The 18,283-nt window shown below is 26.6% G+C and overlaps 5 protein-coding genes across 5 annotated transcripts; 3 read left to right on the top strand and 2 right to left on the bottom strand.

Moving 5' to 3' along the window:
- Positions 1-980: 980 nt before the first annotated feature.
- Positions 981-1,706, top strand: Bm10375 (uncharacterized protein; the record flags this gene model as incomplete). The annotated part of the gene is made up of 2 exons (XM_001894896.2): positions 981-1,225; positions 1,580-1,706. 2 exons carry the CDS (start codon positions 981-983, stop codon positions 1,704-1,706), a joined length of 372 nt encoding a protein of 123 aa, XP_001894931.2.
- A 945-nt stretch (positions 1,707-2,651) lies between these two features.
- On the top strand, positions 2,652-3,784 carry Bm17624 (Uncharacterized protein; the record flags this gene model as incomplete). The annotated part of the gene is made up of 2 exons (XM_043079975.1): positions 2,652-2,763; positions 3,678-3,784. 2 exons carry the CDS (start codon positions 2,652-2,654, stop codon positions 3,782-3,784), a joined length of 219 nt encoding a protein of 72 aa, XP_042935909.1.
- A 567-nt stretch (positions 3,785-4,351) lies between these two features.
- Bm13133 (Uncharacterized protein) lies at positions 4,352-4,555 on the bottom strand (the record flags this gene model as incomplete). Its single annotated transcript, XM_043079974.1, has 1 exon — positions 4,352-4,555. One exon carries the CDS (start codon positions 4,553-4,555, stop codon positions 4,352-4,354), a length of 204 nt encoding a protein of 67 aa, XP_042935908.1.
- A 4,074-nt stretch (positions 4,556-8,629) lies between these two features.
- On the top strand, positions 8,630-9,218 carry Bm10376 (uncharacterized protein; the record flags this gene model as incomplete). The annotated part of the gene is made up of 2 exons (XM_001894897.2): positions 8,630-8,647; positions 9,021-9,218. The coding sequence occupies 2 exons, from the start codon at positions 8,630-8,632 to the stop codon at positions 9,216-9,218; spliced, it is 216 nt and encodes a 71-aa protein (XP_001894932.1).
- A 6,398-nt stretch (positions 9,219-15,616) lies between these two features.
- Bm10377 (Salivary glue protein Sgs-4 precursor, putative) lies at positions 15,617-17,177 on the bottom strand (the record flags this gene model as incomplete). Its single annotated transcript, XM_001894346.2, has 3 exons — positions 15,617-15,802; positions 15,995-16,336; positions 17,121-17,177. The coding sequence occupies 3 exons, from the start codon at positions 17,175-17,177 to the stop codon at positions 15,617-15,619; spliced, it is 585 nt and encodes a 194-aa protein (XP_001894381.2).
- Positions 17,178-18,283: the final 1,106 nt, after the last annotated feature.

The following is an 18,283-nucleotide window of genomic DNA, read 5'->3' as shown; positions in this document are numbered from 1 at the left end:
CTAATCAGTGAATATAAAAATGATAAATGTAAATATTTGCTGAAATGAGCAAAAATGAAAAGGAAGCAGAAAAAGTAAGGAAGGGAGAGTAAAAGGAAGAGAAAAGACATTAACGACAATTTAAATTCATTTTTTGGCTTTCTTTTTCTATTCTCACTCCTCTTCAATCTTCTTTCATTTATTTCAATGATACATTGCTATTCTTTCTATTCTAATTTCAGTAATTAACTCATTTTTATATTCAAATCAACAATTCTCAGTAAATTTACAAAATAAATTTTTCCTTTTGTCTAAAATAACTAGTATTTGTAAAAATAAAATTTCTACATTATACACATCATTCATTTACATATTTTTACAAAAATTTACAAATATACGGATGAACACATTAATACTTACGGAAAAAAACAAAAACAAAAAAAGAATCGCACAATTTTATTACGTATGTTACATAGAGTAATAAAGTTTTCTCATCAAAAACTTTTCGTTTTTTTCCGTTTTTTTTGTAACATGATGCAGTTTTTTTTTTTTTTTTTCATACCTTCGAGGCATTTAAATTCCTTTTGGGAAGTACTTAAACTCCTTTCTAACGTTTATTTTCATCATCCTGAATCCTACTTAAAATTAATAAAATCCTGAGCAATCTTCATTTGTGCATTCCTTTCAAATGAATATGCTAATTAAAATAGCGGTATGCTTTTATTTCATTTTCAATCTTTTGAAGATTTATAAAATAAACATTAATGTGCTATTGCACGAATGCAAAATATTGTTAAGGATAATTATTATGTTTACTTTTTTTAAAAAAATCTGTGATAATTTAGTTTTTATTTGAGAACAATTTTTTTTAATCGCTAACAGAAATTATTTAAAAAAACATATATCTCAATGTGATCTTTAACCTTTTTAAATAATTCCAAAAATCACTGTTTAGTCTTCAATCAATTAAATAACTCATTTTTTAGATCTTATTGATTATGATGTTTGAGCAAAGTCTTCCGCACCTTGCCGGTAAATGCTGCTGCGCTGGGGGGGCAAAGCCGGAATTACCCTCGTTCTCACCTTTCCTGCCATCACTGCCAGACTATTCATGGCTGTTACCACAATCTTCGTGTTGTGGTAATATTTTCCCTAGTGATAAGAAAAAGGAATGCGGTGGATGTGGTGGATGTGGTGGATGCGGTGGATGTGGTGGATGCGGCTGTAGATGCGGATGCGGCCAAATGTAAATATGTAGTTATTGAAATTTTAAAGTTAAATTCAAAGCTAGTATATGGGTAATGGAATCTTTGATATAATTAACTTAGATTTTATTCTATTTTAAGTATTTGATGAATTTTAATCTTGAAATTCAGAAAGCCTATTGAAATTCTAAAAAAAAATCACAATTTCTAATAAATATTTGATAATAACTTTCATCTACCGTTTGTGATAATTTTTTCATATTTGATTGTTAACTGGAAAGCAATCATTATTGCGAGATATTATGAATAACTTAAGTCAAATTTTGCTTCCATTTTTCGAAATAAATTAAATTTATCGTCGTAATAATATTAATTATAATTTTGATTTATTTCAGTGCTCCTCCTCCTCCTCCACAACCATCATATAAGGTACCTCCAGCACCAGCATATATAGCATCACCTCCACCACCACCTCCATACAAGTTACCTTCTCTTGGTGGTGGATTATTCGGATTGAGGTGAAGAAACATTCGAAATAGACTTAAAGAAGCAAGAGAGTTCTTCATGGACATTTATATTCGCTGAAATTCTTCGAATTATATTCAAATTATATCATATATTTAGAATAAGTATCATTTGAAATCTATTAAGGATGTTTTTGAAAATTAAAATTTTAATATTTCGGGTCCAAATGGATACTACCAATGTTTTTTTTTTTTTTAAAAAAAAAAGAAAAGTTTTATTGAATTTTGAGTAAATTTTTTTTTATCTCATCAGATTTTGATTAAAAATCATCTAAAGTATTAATATTCAGTGAGATTAGTGCAAAATATTAATTGTCCCTTTTTTCCCGTGTTGTTTTTATTTCCATTAATAATTCTGTATTTATCTTAAAAGAACATAATAATATTTTTCATGTGCTTCAATTTCTAAGCATCAAGTGAATTTCAACAGATTTTAAACATTCCAAACTAAAATCTTAGACAAAATAGCTTTTTATTTTTAAATCGATGTATGCTTTTTTGTTACATCAATGCATAATTTTTGAATTTAAGTCCAAAATTTCAAATGTAAAGCAACTCAGTTTGGATTAAAACTTATCATATCATGTAAACTATGGGCAGTCATCTTTAAACAACATGATATATTTCCTTATTTGTTAAATTAATATTATTCTTTATTGAAATAAAAAGCGAACACGAAAAACTTGTTAAATACAAAAGCAACATGTCCGTCATTCCTTCCTGCTTTTGTGAAGTTGAAAACTTTTCGAACCGGTTTGATGGCGAAACCGGTTTCTCAGCTATTATTTAAAATCTGAAGCAACATCCGATTCAGTGAAAGAAAAAAACAGCGTTTGAATGAATGCTGTCAACATGATAAGTTTACTAAGGATTTTTTGTGATACTTTCTAATTTGTTAGCACTTTCTACCTATTATTTCATTTGAAGTTATTTACTTATTATAATGATTGTATACTATCGTTCTATTATCGTTTTTCTCCTCTTCAGACAAACCCTTTGTTATGGAAGACGAGTTTATGTGTCCTTGGGATTCCGAGCTATGCTGGCGGTGATATGTAAGTCTTTCCAAGTCAAATATATTTTAACTGAAAAGGTCATAGAAAGTTTGGTATGGACTGATTAGCTTTCAGCCAAGAGAACAATTCTGATTTCAAATCTGTAAGTAGAGTAAATAAGCATATGCTTTCATAGTAACTTAAAATTTAATTTTAAGTTTTATTTTTTAAGTTTTTACTTACTTGATTGCATAGATGCTAATATATTTATATATGCATACATCATACATGCAAAAAAAAAATTAAAAGAACTCATTTGTTTAATTTAATTTTCAAATATTTTAAGTTAAATTTTAATCTATAATCAATATTCTGGTTCATATGCTTTTATTCTTCGGTTGAAAATTTAAAATGAAAAGAAAAAAGTGAATAGCATTTGAAAGATAAGCAACTGATTAAAAAACAAACATTTATTTCTTGTGGAATGTTCATTTGTAAAACTTCCACATACTAGGAGGATACTCCAAACAAATATACCATCTGAGAGATTCCGTTCAAACTACCACTAAACTATTCAAGTTTGCGAGCGCTGACAGATGACATTCAAGTGTAGAGGATAAGATCACGTTATGCTTAATTTGAAAAGCCTTTGCGTAAGCTTAAAAGATATATCGACTTTCACAAACTTTGTAGCTACAAGTGAGGATTGAAATGGTAGATGAAATGGTACATTAGAAGCCATAAATGCATGAAGAAAGTTCAGGATTTTGGTAATTCTAGATTGATACCAAGGACAGCATTGTTTGCTTTATATAGACAGAGGCTTAAAAGATTGGGCTAAGCAAGGCTCATCTACATGTTGGCCAACCACTGTCACAATCTTTTGTTGCGGTCAGATGGGGACAGCAAAAGGGAAGTCATACATCCTCCCGTTTAGATTGAATCTCTCATTCGATCCATGCTTGATACTGCAGATAGTGGATGTCCCGAGCCAAAAATTGTCAATATTGTTGGCCTTAGTGAAATTCGTCTAAGCAGTATCAAAGAAAATAGTACTGACCACACTTTTCTGATCAGATAACCGGAAACCGAATGTTTTCAGTCAGGAGTTGAATCACATGACAAGTTAGATTATTGTTTTTTATTGAATTGCGTTGACTATTTCTCTTCTGGGAAACGTTGAAACAAATTGTTTCAATAAGCGAGCATTTTTGTAACCCAACTCAATTTTCTTGGCACAGAAAAAAACACCGATTTACAGTACACAAATAACCAAATATAGAGTCTTAACTTAGAATAAAAGTACAGTGATCTAAAAGTAAAGGTATAGTAATCCAGGACAATAGTCTAGTAGAACATTCGATTTAGAGGGTTTAATCGATGAATCAAAATAGTTAACTAGGACTTATATATATACAATATTATAGACAAGTAAGTTATGCTACAATAAAATACAAAATTAGAATTTATGTAGTGGATGAAATTACTACAAAAAATAAAAATTTCTGATGATTAGCATAACAGATGTGCATAATACTTTATATGCTACACGATTTGAATTGATAACAGATTTATCACTGATAGAGAAAACGTTGCAGTTAATTTTTTGTATGATATGGTGAATCCTGTATGGTTTATATAGAAACTTTCATTGCCGTATGGCTTTCTTCAGTTTTCCAACAGCAGCTGACTTCATGATCAAGAACTCAGTTGTTTCCAAACTTAACTTGCCGACGGCATTTCGTTCTAATCGTTTTTTTTTTTGCATAATAAGCAACATGTTGTCCTTTGCAGTATATATGCCCGAGCTCTTCAAACTAATCGCGCGGAAAAAATCACTAATCCTAATCATTTAAAACAGTTCTGTAAATGACAAAATCATAATCTTTAACTTCAATGACAGAGTAAAACAGAACTCTGAAGCTGGAGAACAAGTATTGCTAGGCAAACATAGTGTTGCAAACTGCAGCGACAATGGACATCTTCTGATAGAGTTTTGCGCGCAGAGCAAAAATTAACGATCACAAATAGAATCTTTCAACATAGAGACAGCCTAAGAACGACTTGGATGTATTCTGCATCGGCTCATTGGCTATATCGTAATGCATCACAGAAGCAAGCATTTGTCATATTCGAGTTATGATGCTTAGTGCAATTACCACTTTGATGCGAAGCCTAAAAAAAGAAACTAAGAGTGAACAATGTTGAAATTACTACTTGCGAATCACTATTAGATTCTTCTCCTAAAATACTTTACCAATTCATTAAAAATAGCACCCAGTAGAACTCGTAGAATTGCTTACGGTTCCCATCAAAGAACTTAAAGATCGGTTTGATGTTAACAGTCTACACGCTCATCCATTCCGTTTAGCAAGAAAAACAACTTTTGATCTAGCACATCTTGTACGCTAGCAAAAATCTCAGAATATCAAGAACAAGTGATGGATCAATCTAATACTCAGTCATTTCCGGATTGTTGCGACCACAGTGAACTCTAAAAGTAGTGCATGGACCAATACATTAGATTCATATACCTCTATTCTCAGTCAGTCTCTTCCTTCTCACAAATAAATCTTCCACTGTCAACCGAGTAGTTCAAATCCTTTTGACCTCTTTTCAATGCCCATCGTTTAATGAAACAGTAAGCACTTCAGTATATCACTTAACAATTAAAAAAAACTGAACTGGGCATAGCTTCTACTTGGGAAAGTAGAAGCTATGCCCAGTTCTCAACATTGGACTCAACTACCAAAGTATCATTTTTTTAGTTCGTAAAATTCCTGAAAGATTATTTCTAAGATTAATATTACAAAAATACTTATACCTGAAAGCCATTGTAATTTTCGAGCTAACACAAACAATGCAGATATGATATTTATTCTCAGACAGTACAAGAAAGGTGCAAAGAGAAAAGTCACTTTCGCTGTGACCTTTGTTGACCTTATTAAAGCATTCGAATCATGAGTAAGAAATACTTATGATAAATTTTGTAATGCTCTTCTAAATCCTTCACCATGGTTATTTTGTTACAAGATAATCAGCGCGATGAAGTCAGATATGACATTCCACTGAGCCTTTCACGATGATCAAAATGAATCTATCTGAATTTTTTTTTTTGTTAATGATAAAGGTATTATAGTTGATTGATTAATACAAACGAATAATAGAAAAAAAATTTCTTACTCGACGTCATAAGGATTATTATATGGTATCGAATTATATTTGTTGGGGTTGAATGCAGATCAAAGATTGTTCCGATGTAGCGAAAGTACTGAGATTATGACTGATTGTCAGTTAAGACTGACTCAAACAAAGAGTTCAAGTCCTTATATAGTGGGCACTGGCTTACAACAAGCGAAGGATTACAATGGAAGAACTATTCTACCAGATTCAGCTACAACTGGAAGATTAGTGTTAGATAAATGATTGTACACGATATATAATTTTGAAACAATTTTATATTTGTGTCTAAGAATATTCAATTTTTGTTTAATAACAGATGAATTTTAACATTACGTGTCAATTGTTTATAATAATGATCTTTGGATTAATATAGTTTTGTTTCACACATTATAAATCGGTTTTTCGAACAAAATCTTGTGAAGGTTGCGTTCTCGCATCATCCTATTCACATTAATCTTTAGCATAAAGCTCCAGAGTGGCGGTAGACCTCGATGAAGAAAATGGTATTTACATTCGATATCATACTGACGCAGTTCGTTTCAATCTTGGATCACTGAAAGCACTTATCAAAACTCTATACTAGAATCCTTGTAACACTTAACTTCTTGCTTTGTAGAAACTGCAAAGATTTCTGGATTGAATATTAGTTTGAAGAAGACAGAAGTATCACCATAGATCGGTTATCATCTCTTCATATCACTCACTATAAGTTTATCTACATCAATTTACTTGTCTAGGAAGCATTTCCTTGGATACCAAGATTGACAAGCAAATTAGCAAAGACATACAGAGCATTTGGGAAATTCCATTAAAAAAATTAAAACAAATCCCAATAAGCACCTGGAGAAAACAAGACCAATGTCTACAGAATCGTCACACTGTAGCTCCTCCCAATGTCTACAGAATCGTCATACTGTAACTCTCAGTGTCTACAAAGTCATTATACTGTAGTTCTCTTGTATAGATTAGAATCGCAGAATATCTGCAACTAGGCCATCACCTGCAATTCCCACAGTAATCCCTCCGTACCATCCTAAACATCGACTACACTTATCACTTTATCATCCTTAAGTAAGCAAAGATTATCAATACAAAGGCAATGCTACTTAAAACACAATTATGCTGGACAGGTCACTTAAACGTCCGCATTGATCCACTCTGGCTTCTAATAAAAAGTATGGAAACATACAATCTACAGTGCTGCTATCATCTTTCAAACGGAACATAAAATCTTTTTCGTACGGAAAAGATGACGTTTCAAGAATCAGTTCGCTCCATTATTGCACCCCATAGAATCATCTGTTGTGCCTTTTGTACCAGACTTCGTCCTGGAAGTTAAGCTATGAATTATCATTGTTATTTCAAAGAAGCAATATATATGGGTAGTTTTTGAAAATTTATTTGCGATTTGATAAAATTTTGAAAATCAATTCACAACAAACCAGTCAAATGATAATAGTGGTAGAATTTATTAACAAAAGATAATGTATTATTTAATTTAATAATTTGTTGAAAAAAATTTGGCAGATTTATAAGGAACTTCATGCCTATTCTATTTGCTTCCATCATTCAACAAAATTTACACATTCAGTATCTCAACTATTCGAACAACCAATACCGCCATATGAGACATTTGCACCATAACACAACAAGAAAAACAATCTTCAGAATAATCCGAAAATGGCGGTACCGTACTACAACAGTACGTATCCGTGGATATATTCTTTTGTTACAATTTTTCATTTATGATTATCTTAAGAGCTTAGGATTAGCAATAATAACAATTCATTAAGTATAATGCATTTTCAGAAAGAAATAAAAATTGGATTGCTTGAAGTTAACCTATCACTTAATAACCATATCAATCAGTAGATGGCATAAGCAGGACATACAGTCAGATGATGAGTTAATTTAAACTAAAATAAGTACTTGTTTACCATTTTTTCTCTACATATGCATTATCTCCGAATCAGATAGCCATTTCTTTTTGAAGTAAAAATGAGGATATCCTTGCTTCATGATTATAACCTATCTATGACCTAAAAGACAGAATACCTTATGATGTACATTCCGATAAGTGAATAAAATCGAATTAAACTATTTAAGTATTTGAAAATATTCCAATTAAAATTAGGTAATGTGTTAGAGAATAACTGAGTAGAACTATATGAGGCAGAAATAAATAAAGCTTATTTAATCAATTTTATATTTTGATTAATACTGTAGTATCCTTTCCCACTAACCTGGACAATTTCCATAAATTGATGATTGCAAAAATGTAATTATAAAAATTGAACAACCGAAATGCCTACTTAAATTACCAATGTCTTGAATGTTTGTTTTAACTTGAATATTTAAATAATAGATGTTCTCAATTTGGTGCAATCTATCATTTAAAATAGATATGCGGGATGAAAGTAAACACTTTATCACAGTGCTGCACAATGTTATAAAATGATAAAGATTAGACAGATAAACGAAAATTTCCGTTTAAAATAACTAGTATTTGAGAGAAAAATGTTAAATTAAACAGATGAACAGAGCAACAAGTTGCACAATGTTATCACGCAACAAGGAACAATAGATTTTTTTTTTGTTTTTTTGTTAGATGGCGTAGTTTTGTTTCATTGTTTTTGAGGCTTTTACAAAGTACTTAAACCCCTTTTGAAAATGTATTCCATTCTCTTAAACTTCCCAAAAGTGATACAGGCAATCCTCATTTGCGCATTTCTGTTGAATCGAAATGCTAATTAAAATCGCGGTATGCTCTTTATTTCCAACCTTCTGAAATTATTATTTAATTGATAGGCTTTAGTGATGTTTTTTTTTTTTTTTTTTAAATATTTAAACACTGTTCTGCTGTTGCATGTATTTTGCTTTTGTGTAAAATGCTGTAAAAGATATTACGCTTATTGTTTTTAAATATACCATAGTTCAGTTCCTATCTGAATTTTTTTCCTTTTTTTGAAGGGATAATTTTAAAGATCATTCAATAGATTTAGTTTTTAATGAAAAATTTCTATTATTAGATGATCAGATTGCAATCATTTTGTCCATTCTTTAAAGTTTTCAACAATTTCAAAAATTATGTTCAAATGAATTTCGTTTTTTAATCAGTTTTATGTGCATTTCAGATATTGCTAATAGCATTCGAGCAAAGCCTACCACAGGTTGCTGGCCAATGCTGTTGTCCAGGTGCGCAATCGTCATCCCTCTTCCCATTCCCATTTTTGCCAGATTATTCATGGTTATTGCCACATCCGACGTTTGGAGAAGACAAAAAGGAATGCGGGGGTTGTTGTTGTGGATGCTGTAAATGTGGTGGTGGATGAAAAGAACGCTGTGAAAAATGAAACTATCGAAGTTTTTGAATTGTTGCAATGCTAATGTATGAGTGATATGATGTTTGACAAGATTAAACTATTGTTTAACTTTATTAAACACTTCACGAATTTAAATTCTGAAAATTCACTAAATCTGAAATATTATTTGAGTCAAAAAATTCATATTTGGCTATTAATTTAGGTAAAACAACATATTCTTAACTTCTCCGAATAAGAATTAAATTTATTTGCAAAAATCATTAAATCATTGATGAATTTTAATTCAAGTGTAACTAAACTAATCGTTCCTTAAATAAAATGTAAAAAATGAGAAAGAATTACGAAAAATTAGAGTGCAGTAAAAAACAAACAAACAAACAAGCAAATATACAACAAAAATGTTAAAAATTATTTGAGCATAAATTTATCATGGAATTATTTTAAAAAATTTTTTAGAAGATATTTTGTTAAATTGTATTTTACTGTCAAATTGTTCATTAATTTAAAATCGTTTTGAGAATAAAATAATCATTCATACAATGCCTGAAGTTTAAAATAAATTTTGCCCTGAAAAATGTGTAATCTAATTTCTTTTGTTTTTTCTTCTTCCTTTTTTTTGATGAAGAAAGAAAAAATCGAAAAAAATAACATATAAAAACTTATCATTGAATAGCGAAATGAATGAAAAGTAATCGAAGCATTGTACCGTATCAGAAGATATCATTGCACTTATTAAATTAATTAATGAAAGCTAATAATATATTTTTCTAATTAACAATTATTGCTTAACTTTTATTTTTAATTTTATGTAACAAAAACAACTCTTCTAGAAGGTAAAATTTATTATTTTATCTTTAGAATATTCCATTGCAGAAGGTTAAGTTAGTTTAATTCAGAAATACTGTAATATGGAAGGTTAAATTAACTGATTTATCTTTGGATGCATTATGAATTTTTTATTAAAAAGCAAAAATCATTCTCTTATTGGAAATGATTTTATTCGTTTATTAGATCAAAAATTACAATTTGGGAAATTAAATTTCACTTTTATTTTTAATCTATTATAAAAGAAATATTTGAATAGAAACTAAACTAGCGAGGTTAATATTGCTTGATTCACTTAATTAGTAGAAGCGCAAATTGATTACTTCAAATTGTAATGAATAGTACAGCGCTAAATTTTATTGTGCTAGTTCACTAAATTTTTAAATAAATTAAGAAATTGTTAAACCTATTCTATTAATTCTATCTATCAATTCATTTTTTAACATCTACTTTAGTTTTTTAAGCAATGATTTGCACTAATTAGTACGACATCATAAATTTCAAATTTTGTAACTTATTGTAAAATACTTATAGAATTATTTACTGCTCATTTTCAACGACAATATGGTAGGAAAAAATAAGTGAATTTTAATTTCTAATTTTTATTAATAAATTATTAACTTATTATATTTGAGAAATTAAATTTTATTAAAGGTGCTTCCAAATCGATATGATTGCTTATTCAAAATTATAAGCAAAGACGATAAGAAAACATTCATTTGTTTCATTACTGTAGTAAAACTAATTAATATACTTCATTTATCATTTAATAGAATCACCGATGAATGATAAAAAATTTTTGCTTTCTTATTCTCTCTAATGTCCATTAATTGTTTATACCAAATTAAAATTGAAACAAGACATCAGCCAGCTTAACTTAACTTACACATCAAATTTTGTAGTTCCAAAATTTTATTTTCGTAGTTTCGTTATCTTTGATGTTTATTGTCTCCACTGTTCAAATCAGCCAATTATTCTCACATTTCGTTCAAAAAATTTCTTTTTATTAAAATAGCAATTTCAGAAGAAGCAAAATTATTCATTACTTATATGTAACTACTATAACATTTATTTCACTTTCGAGATGATAATTGTCAAAGAATGAATATTTTTGTCTATTATTAAAAATTCCGGAATTCCGTTAATGAATATTGATGTAATTTAGTGTACATTTCTTCAGAATCAGTAAATACTGTTTCCACTACTTCAAATTACATTCGTAAACAAGAAATCAAGTTTAACTGTTATTACTATGTACATGCACTTAAGTATTCCATTGATCAATAAAACAAATTACTGTCCTACTCAAATCGTTTCTGATAATTTGCTCTACTCTACTCCCTGTCATGATAATTTACTTCACTCTACTCCCTGTCCTGATGATTTGTTTCATTTTCTATGTTCGCTTCCCGACAATTTGCGCCATTCTTCGTGCTCGATTGCTAGCTCTTTCTTGCTTATATTTATTATCGCTATCAATTATGATGATTATCTTTGATAAGTGAAGAAATTTGACAACAATTTTGTTTGTTATCTAGATTTCAACGATTTTAATGAAATAATTTTAATTAATTTAATAAAAAATTTCAGTAATGAAGCTATTTTTTTCATTCCTTAAGTATTAATAGTATTGATGGTTTAACTCAAAGTGCGCATTTTTAGATCTTAAAATATTTCAGATCTCTTTCACACTCCATAAATATGATATTTTATATATGGCAAATAATGATAATCAATTAATTCATTGGAACTCATTAACTTATTACAGTCTGTTATACTAGCAATCAAAATGATGGAATTTAGAAAAAAAAAAAAAAAAGAAAACATTTAATTTCAAGAAATATTTGCGGCATAAAAATATTTGAATGGAAGAAAAATGCGAATGCTATGTTTACTGTTGACAAAAATTCATTGTTGACAAAAGTACTAATCCATCCATTTTACTCTTTTAGTTACCTATTCTTCAATATTTCTATCACAAAACAACTATTTAGTTTTCTTAGATATTATGTTAATTCTAAAATCTCAGTTAAATTTTCACTAATCTCAGCTTCTGAAATATTTGCAAGAAATTTAATGACATTTACATTAACATGACATACACGTAATCACGTCATTTAGAAGAGAACAGCAGCAGTAAGTTCACGTAGTCATTTTATTTGGAAGAGAATAACAAATTTAAAAATTCAAAAATTATACCAGCTGAATATTTAGACATAACAAACGATTTGTTATCATTTTATCTAATTAATTTATTATCATAAAAAAGTTTCATTTTTTAAAATTATTCAACTATTCTGGAAGTTTAGTAGACATTTTTTTTTTTCAAACAATTCATTGAGTCACTAAATATTCCTTATTGTGAGTAATGGTAAATGATTGATAGTATATATGAAATTTAGATTTAAATTTAGTTTTTGCTGTTTAGTAAAGCACTCAAAATCAATGCTAGCATTTCTTTATTTTAGTTTCATCAAAGAATTGATAGAAACAAGCATCAATAAAATGTATAAATTTTAAATGAATGAAAAGATTAGTCTTTAAAGTTGAAAAATTCAGAGATAATTCTATTAGAAAAAAAATTAAATTAATTAAACTTTTACTCTGTCCCAATAAAATTAAACATTCATCGTATCAGTGATATTTTACTTAAATTAGCGATCGTAGTAAGCGCAATGGCAGAAAAAGTAGTATGGGAGATAGAAGTAAATATTTAAAATTCAATTCCTTTCTAATTTTATATTTGATTTTGTAAAATTGGAAAAGCCAATAGTAACATTTATTAGCCTAATAGAATATTCAATTAAAAAGGAATTTATATTCAATTCATTTTCTCATTTTTTTTTTTTTTTTTCTCGCACAACCAAATTGGATAATTTCTTTTTTTCTTAACTTTAATTGTTTGCTATTCACCGCCATATTTGAGCTTTCAGTGTTTCCCAAATTCTAATGCAACAATCAGAGAAATATATTCAAAATAAAATATTGTAATTTAATTTTTTAAACTTTTTATAAAGTTTAAAAAGACACTTTTTTAAAAAATGTAGGCAACATTGAGTTAAGGTGAAATTAATGATAATTAAATTTCAAAATTTAAATATTAGATTTAAAATATTGTAAGTTATTATTTATTCTAGAAATTACAAGATTGAATATCTTAGAAATAAGAAATAATAATTCTAATAATAGGAAAGAAAGCTTTAATTTTTCATCTTTTTTTTTCATTTCGAAATACAAAAATTGATGACATGAAAATTGTTGTAAAGATCATAAAGCATTTTTTTAAATTGTGTAAGAATTATTTCATTCCAAAATTTTTATTTGGAAATCGCAAGTTTGAATTTTTACCATTCATAATTTCATGTTATAATTATATAATAAAATTTTATCTATTTTCCATTTATTCAATGTTAAAATCACAATTTTACTTTTTTTACCATTTATGAATGAGAATTCAAATATAAAAAAATAACATAATAATTGATTTTTAATCTTTTTCATCCTTCCATTGCTTATTAAATAACATTTTGCTAATTAAAAAAATTTAGATAGCATTTAATTAGCGGTTAGTAATTAGAGATTCCATTATTTTCTTATTTGCATAAAATATACGATGCTGAAAAAGTTTTGAAATTAGTTTATTTCAAATAATTCACTTGCAATTAGGAAAAGGATTAAAGTCAATTCTTATAAATATTATATATTAGTCATTTTAGCATTGTTCGAAGAATTTCGTTAAATTCAATTCTAATTGTATGTTTATTTGTTTACTTGCAGATTTGTCTTGTATGTTTATTTGTTTATTTGATGATCTGTCTACTTTTTTTTCTATTTTTTCAAAAAGAAAAAAAAAAACAGATAAGTTTTATTGTTGGCTTAAATATCTTTTATTTTATATAAACAATTAATAATTTCTTAAGATATAAAAAAAAAGAAATTATTACCATTAGCATATGATTTTATTTGAATAAAATCAATTATAAAATAATTGTAATAATTATTATATCTAATATAAATAAAATCAAAAGCAAAAAAAAAAAAAAAAACAATTTGCTATAATTTATTTCATTTCTTCAATTTTCTTTTCTCACTTAATATCAAAATTTATATGTATTTTCTTTTAAAATGCATAAAATTGTGTTTATTTGTTAATTTAAATACATACATTTTACTCATTAATTAATTATAATGAATACAATAATGAGAAATTAAAAAGAAAAATAAAATGTTGACAAATGAATGTTAGCATAATATGACAATATCAGATGTTAATTTGTGAAATAATCGTAATGGTTGTTTATTGTAATACAAATAGCTTACAATGGCATATGAAATTAGCATAAAATGAAAGGTAAACTAGGCTAAATAGGCCAATTATATTTGTTATTGGGCTAGAATGGCAGTATCAAATAAATGATAGAATAACAGAGCAAATAACAAAAGGAAATGATTTGCTGAATATGTGATTTTCTTTTCTCACTTAATTTTAATTATCGGAAATGAAAATTTTAAATTTAAATTTATTTTCGCACATTTTTTTTTTTTTTGTAAAATTATAATTTTGAAGCAAATAAAGGTGTAATTTGCATTTTATTTTATCTTTCCTATACATACACATACATTTACAAAGAAAAGATATTCAATTTTTTAAACAGGAAAACTATGCAATACAATTTTTGATTGTAAAAAACAGACAAAAAAAAGAATGAAATTATTTTCAAATTTAATTAAATTCACTCAGATAATTGATATCATTTTAATTCTCCTCGTTTATTTATTTTTATAAGTATTTATACATTCATCATTATATTTTAATCATTTATGTTTGAAAATTTAATTTTTTTTTTCATCCATTTATTCGTCAATTTTTTTCTTTTCTTTTGTTCAACAACTTTTTTTTATATTCTTTACCACAACTATCAAAATAACATAAATTAATCTTTCTCTTCTTTTTTTTTTTTTGCAACATTAATAATTGTATTAAATATATATTTTTAATAAATTTAATTTATTTATTTCAAATAAATTGTTCATAACCTTCCTTTGGTAGCATCATTCATGAGAATGATGTATACTACGATTTTAATTTATAAACTAATAGTAATGACTAAAATTCCGAAATTAAAAATTCGATATCAGATACTATATTTCAGAAATTTTTCTAGTCAGATTTAAAAATTCAAAAAAGGACTAGAAGATGTTTTATTCCAAAAAAAAAAACTATTCAAGTTTTATCTTAAAAGTGCAAAATTTGAAGTAAATATTTGAAATATATTGATTTTATGTTATTTATCTGAGGCAAAGAAAAGAAACGAAAATAATTTCATTATTTCTTCGTATTCGATGTGACAAGCAAAGAAAAGAAAAAAATGAGGGAAAGAGTTACTAAAAATTATTAAAAGACTAACTTTTTTTTAATTTAAGGAAAAGAATAGATAAATATTAAAAAATATAAAATGGCAGAGTTAGGGTGGTAATGTTATAAAATATAAATGTTTTGAAAAGAAAATTGAAAGAATTTTTGATATTTAAGCACCATTATATCGATTATTCGATTATGCATTTTGAATTTTGGTAATTAATTAATTTCGACAACAAAAGTTTCCACCCAAACATATGGTAAAACCAATGGAACACGTTGATGTTGTAGTTGGGTAAGAATATGGAGTTCGATCGACGGGGACGGGGTAGGGTTGTGGTGGGTAATGATAGTTAGAAGAGGGTGGTAAATAATACTGACTGGAAGCAGGACTGTACTGTGATGATGGCTGAAATTTATTCATTTATTTTATTTACATTTGTAAAAAAAAAAAAGGAAAATAAAAATAAAAGAAAGAATTATTTATTTATTATCACTGCTTATTATTATTAGCTTAATTACTTTAGTAACGAGTAAACTAATTATACTTTTATTATTCCAAAGTAAATTTATTATTATAAATGAAATATTTAAAACTTACTTCGCTATATGTTCTTCCATAGTTACAACTAGCGCAAATGAATAAAATGCAACAGTAGGAAGATTTAGTTGATACCACAGGTACTGGAGTGATCGGAGGTAATGTATACGTAACCGGAGGTAACGTATACGTAACCGGAGGTAATGTATACGTAACAGGAGGTAATGTTGTCGTTGGTACAGTATAGGTAACAGGAGGATATGTTGGGCATTTGCAAGTTTGCGGGCAAGAGCACGAAATTTGCAACGTTAGGTAAATTGATGCACATGTGCAAGCTGATGGTTGACACGAGCAATGTCGCTTGACAAGTTTGTGCGACATTTCAGATTTTTCTTCCAACTGCTGCAAAATTTTTTTTTTTTTTAGAGATTATAAAATTAAGAAACTTAGAAGATTTTTTTTTTCTATTTCATATATAAGAATTTGTAAAAATAACAAAATAGAAAATAAACAAAACAACTACTATATAATTTTTTTTTTTAACTCTGTTTCAAATGATAATAAAAGTTTTTGATAACAAAAATTTGAAAAATTTTTTAATAATTATTTTTTTTGATGATTAGATTATTGTTTACAATTCATTATCTATTATAATTATGGATTAAAATCATAACAATAACATTTGATATTAGAGATTATAAATTTGATGAAACAAAGAATAATAATTCAAAAAAATGATAAAAATTGATAATGAAGATTTAGCAAAACAACTTATTATAAACTTACTAAAATGCGATAATTTATAAATTTGTAAAGTAATTAAAGTTAATTCCAGAATTTTGAGCAATTTATTTTATTAACAACAATATAATTAACTAAAATTTAAATTAATATATCGATTTGAAAATTAAATTTTTTAAAATCTTTCCAACCATCTACTGCAATATTAAGCAATGATTTAATTCTTTTACTATGTATTTATACAATTTCCGATGAATGGGAATGAAAGAAAATTAAATTTGAAAGAAAACTTTCGGTACAATTTTGATTCATTTGATTAATTATTCTTTGAAATATTTAACTTTTTCTATTTAATAAAATTTTTTCGTTTAAAATTTTATTTTAAAATGAAAAAAAAAGAAAAGAAAAACAAGAATCTCTTTTGAAAAAAGGACAGAAAACTCACAATTTTACTACTTGAAGCGGTGATGAAAGTTATAAGTAAAATGATTGTAAATTGCATAATTTTTTCTTTAAATCCTGTAAACAATAAATTAAAATAATAAAAAAAAAAAACAAACAAACGACAAAGCAATGATAAATTTTTAATTTAACCAATGGTAAAAATTATTATTTATTATAATACAGGCTAATTTTACTTAAATATGAATAAGCAGCAAATGATTTCCTTCATATCTATTTATACTAAATTTCAATTGTGTAAATTCAATGAACAGTTTGAGTACACACCCAATACATACATTTATAAATGCATCAGTAAACATAAATAAAAAAAAATAAATAAATAAATAAAAAAAAGGAAAAGGAAAAAGATTTCAAAAGAAGAAAGGAAGTGAGAATGAAAGCGCTGATCGGTAAGCGCAAACAGGACAAACTTAATGGTGGCTAATGCTAATATTATCATTGACAAAAATGCAAAATAACAAAAACTGGAACTTCAAGTTTTATAAAGAATTTTAGTTTTGTTAGTAGTACATTTTAACTTATCGCTTATGTTACAATAAGCGCAAATTGATACTATTTTTAGTGCTTATAACATATCTAGCTATAAATGTAAATAATATTTTTATTGTTTAAGGAAAAAAAAAAAGAGAGAGAAAAAAAACTTTGTCGATTTTATTTCATTTTTTTTAATTAAAAAATGTAACGTACAATAAGTGTATATGTATTTAACAAATATATATATATATTAGATATATGTATGCAAAAAGTAAGTACTTTTTACTTTACCACTTACAATCATTTACTGATTCATCTTTTGAAATGAAAAATTCCATTTAAATTTTCAAAAAAAAAAAAAAGAGAGAAACTTTTTTTGGCTTATATGAATTTTATTTTCATAGAAATGTTTAAACAAATTTTTTACTATTATAAATATATATGATGGTAAAATTTTATTGTAAAATTTCAATGCAACCATGGTTATTTGTATTATTTATTACAAAAATATTAGAAACATTTTTGTATAATTTTATTAATAATATATTAATAAAATTAATTATTATTTACCTTAAATCATCGTTTATTTAATTATCGCTTAATTATTATTAATCATAAAATTGTTGTTAATTATTATGTACTATAAAATCAATATATTAATTATTGCAT

This window comes from Brugia malayi, assembly GCF_000002995.4.
Source record: "Brugia malayi strain FR3 genome assembly, contig: Bm_v4_Chr3_scaffold_001, whole genome shotgun sequence".
In the NCBI taxonomy this organism is placed as follows: Eukaryota; Metazoa; Nematoda; class Chromadorea; order Rhabditida; family Onchocercidae; genus Brugia; species Brugia malayi.
Note: the sequence above shows the minus strand (reverse complement) of the source record. Positions and strands in the feature narration are given on the sequence as shown.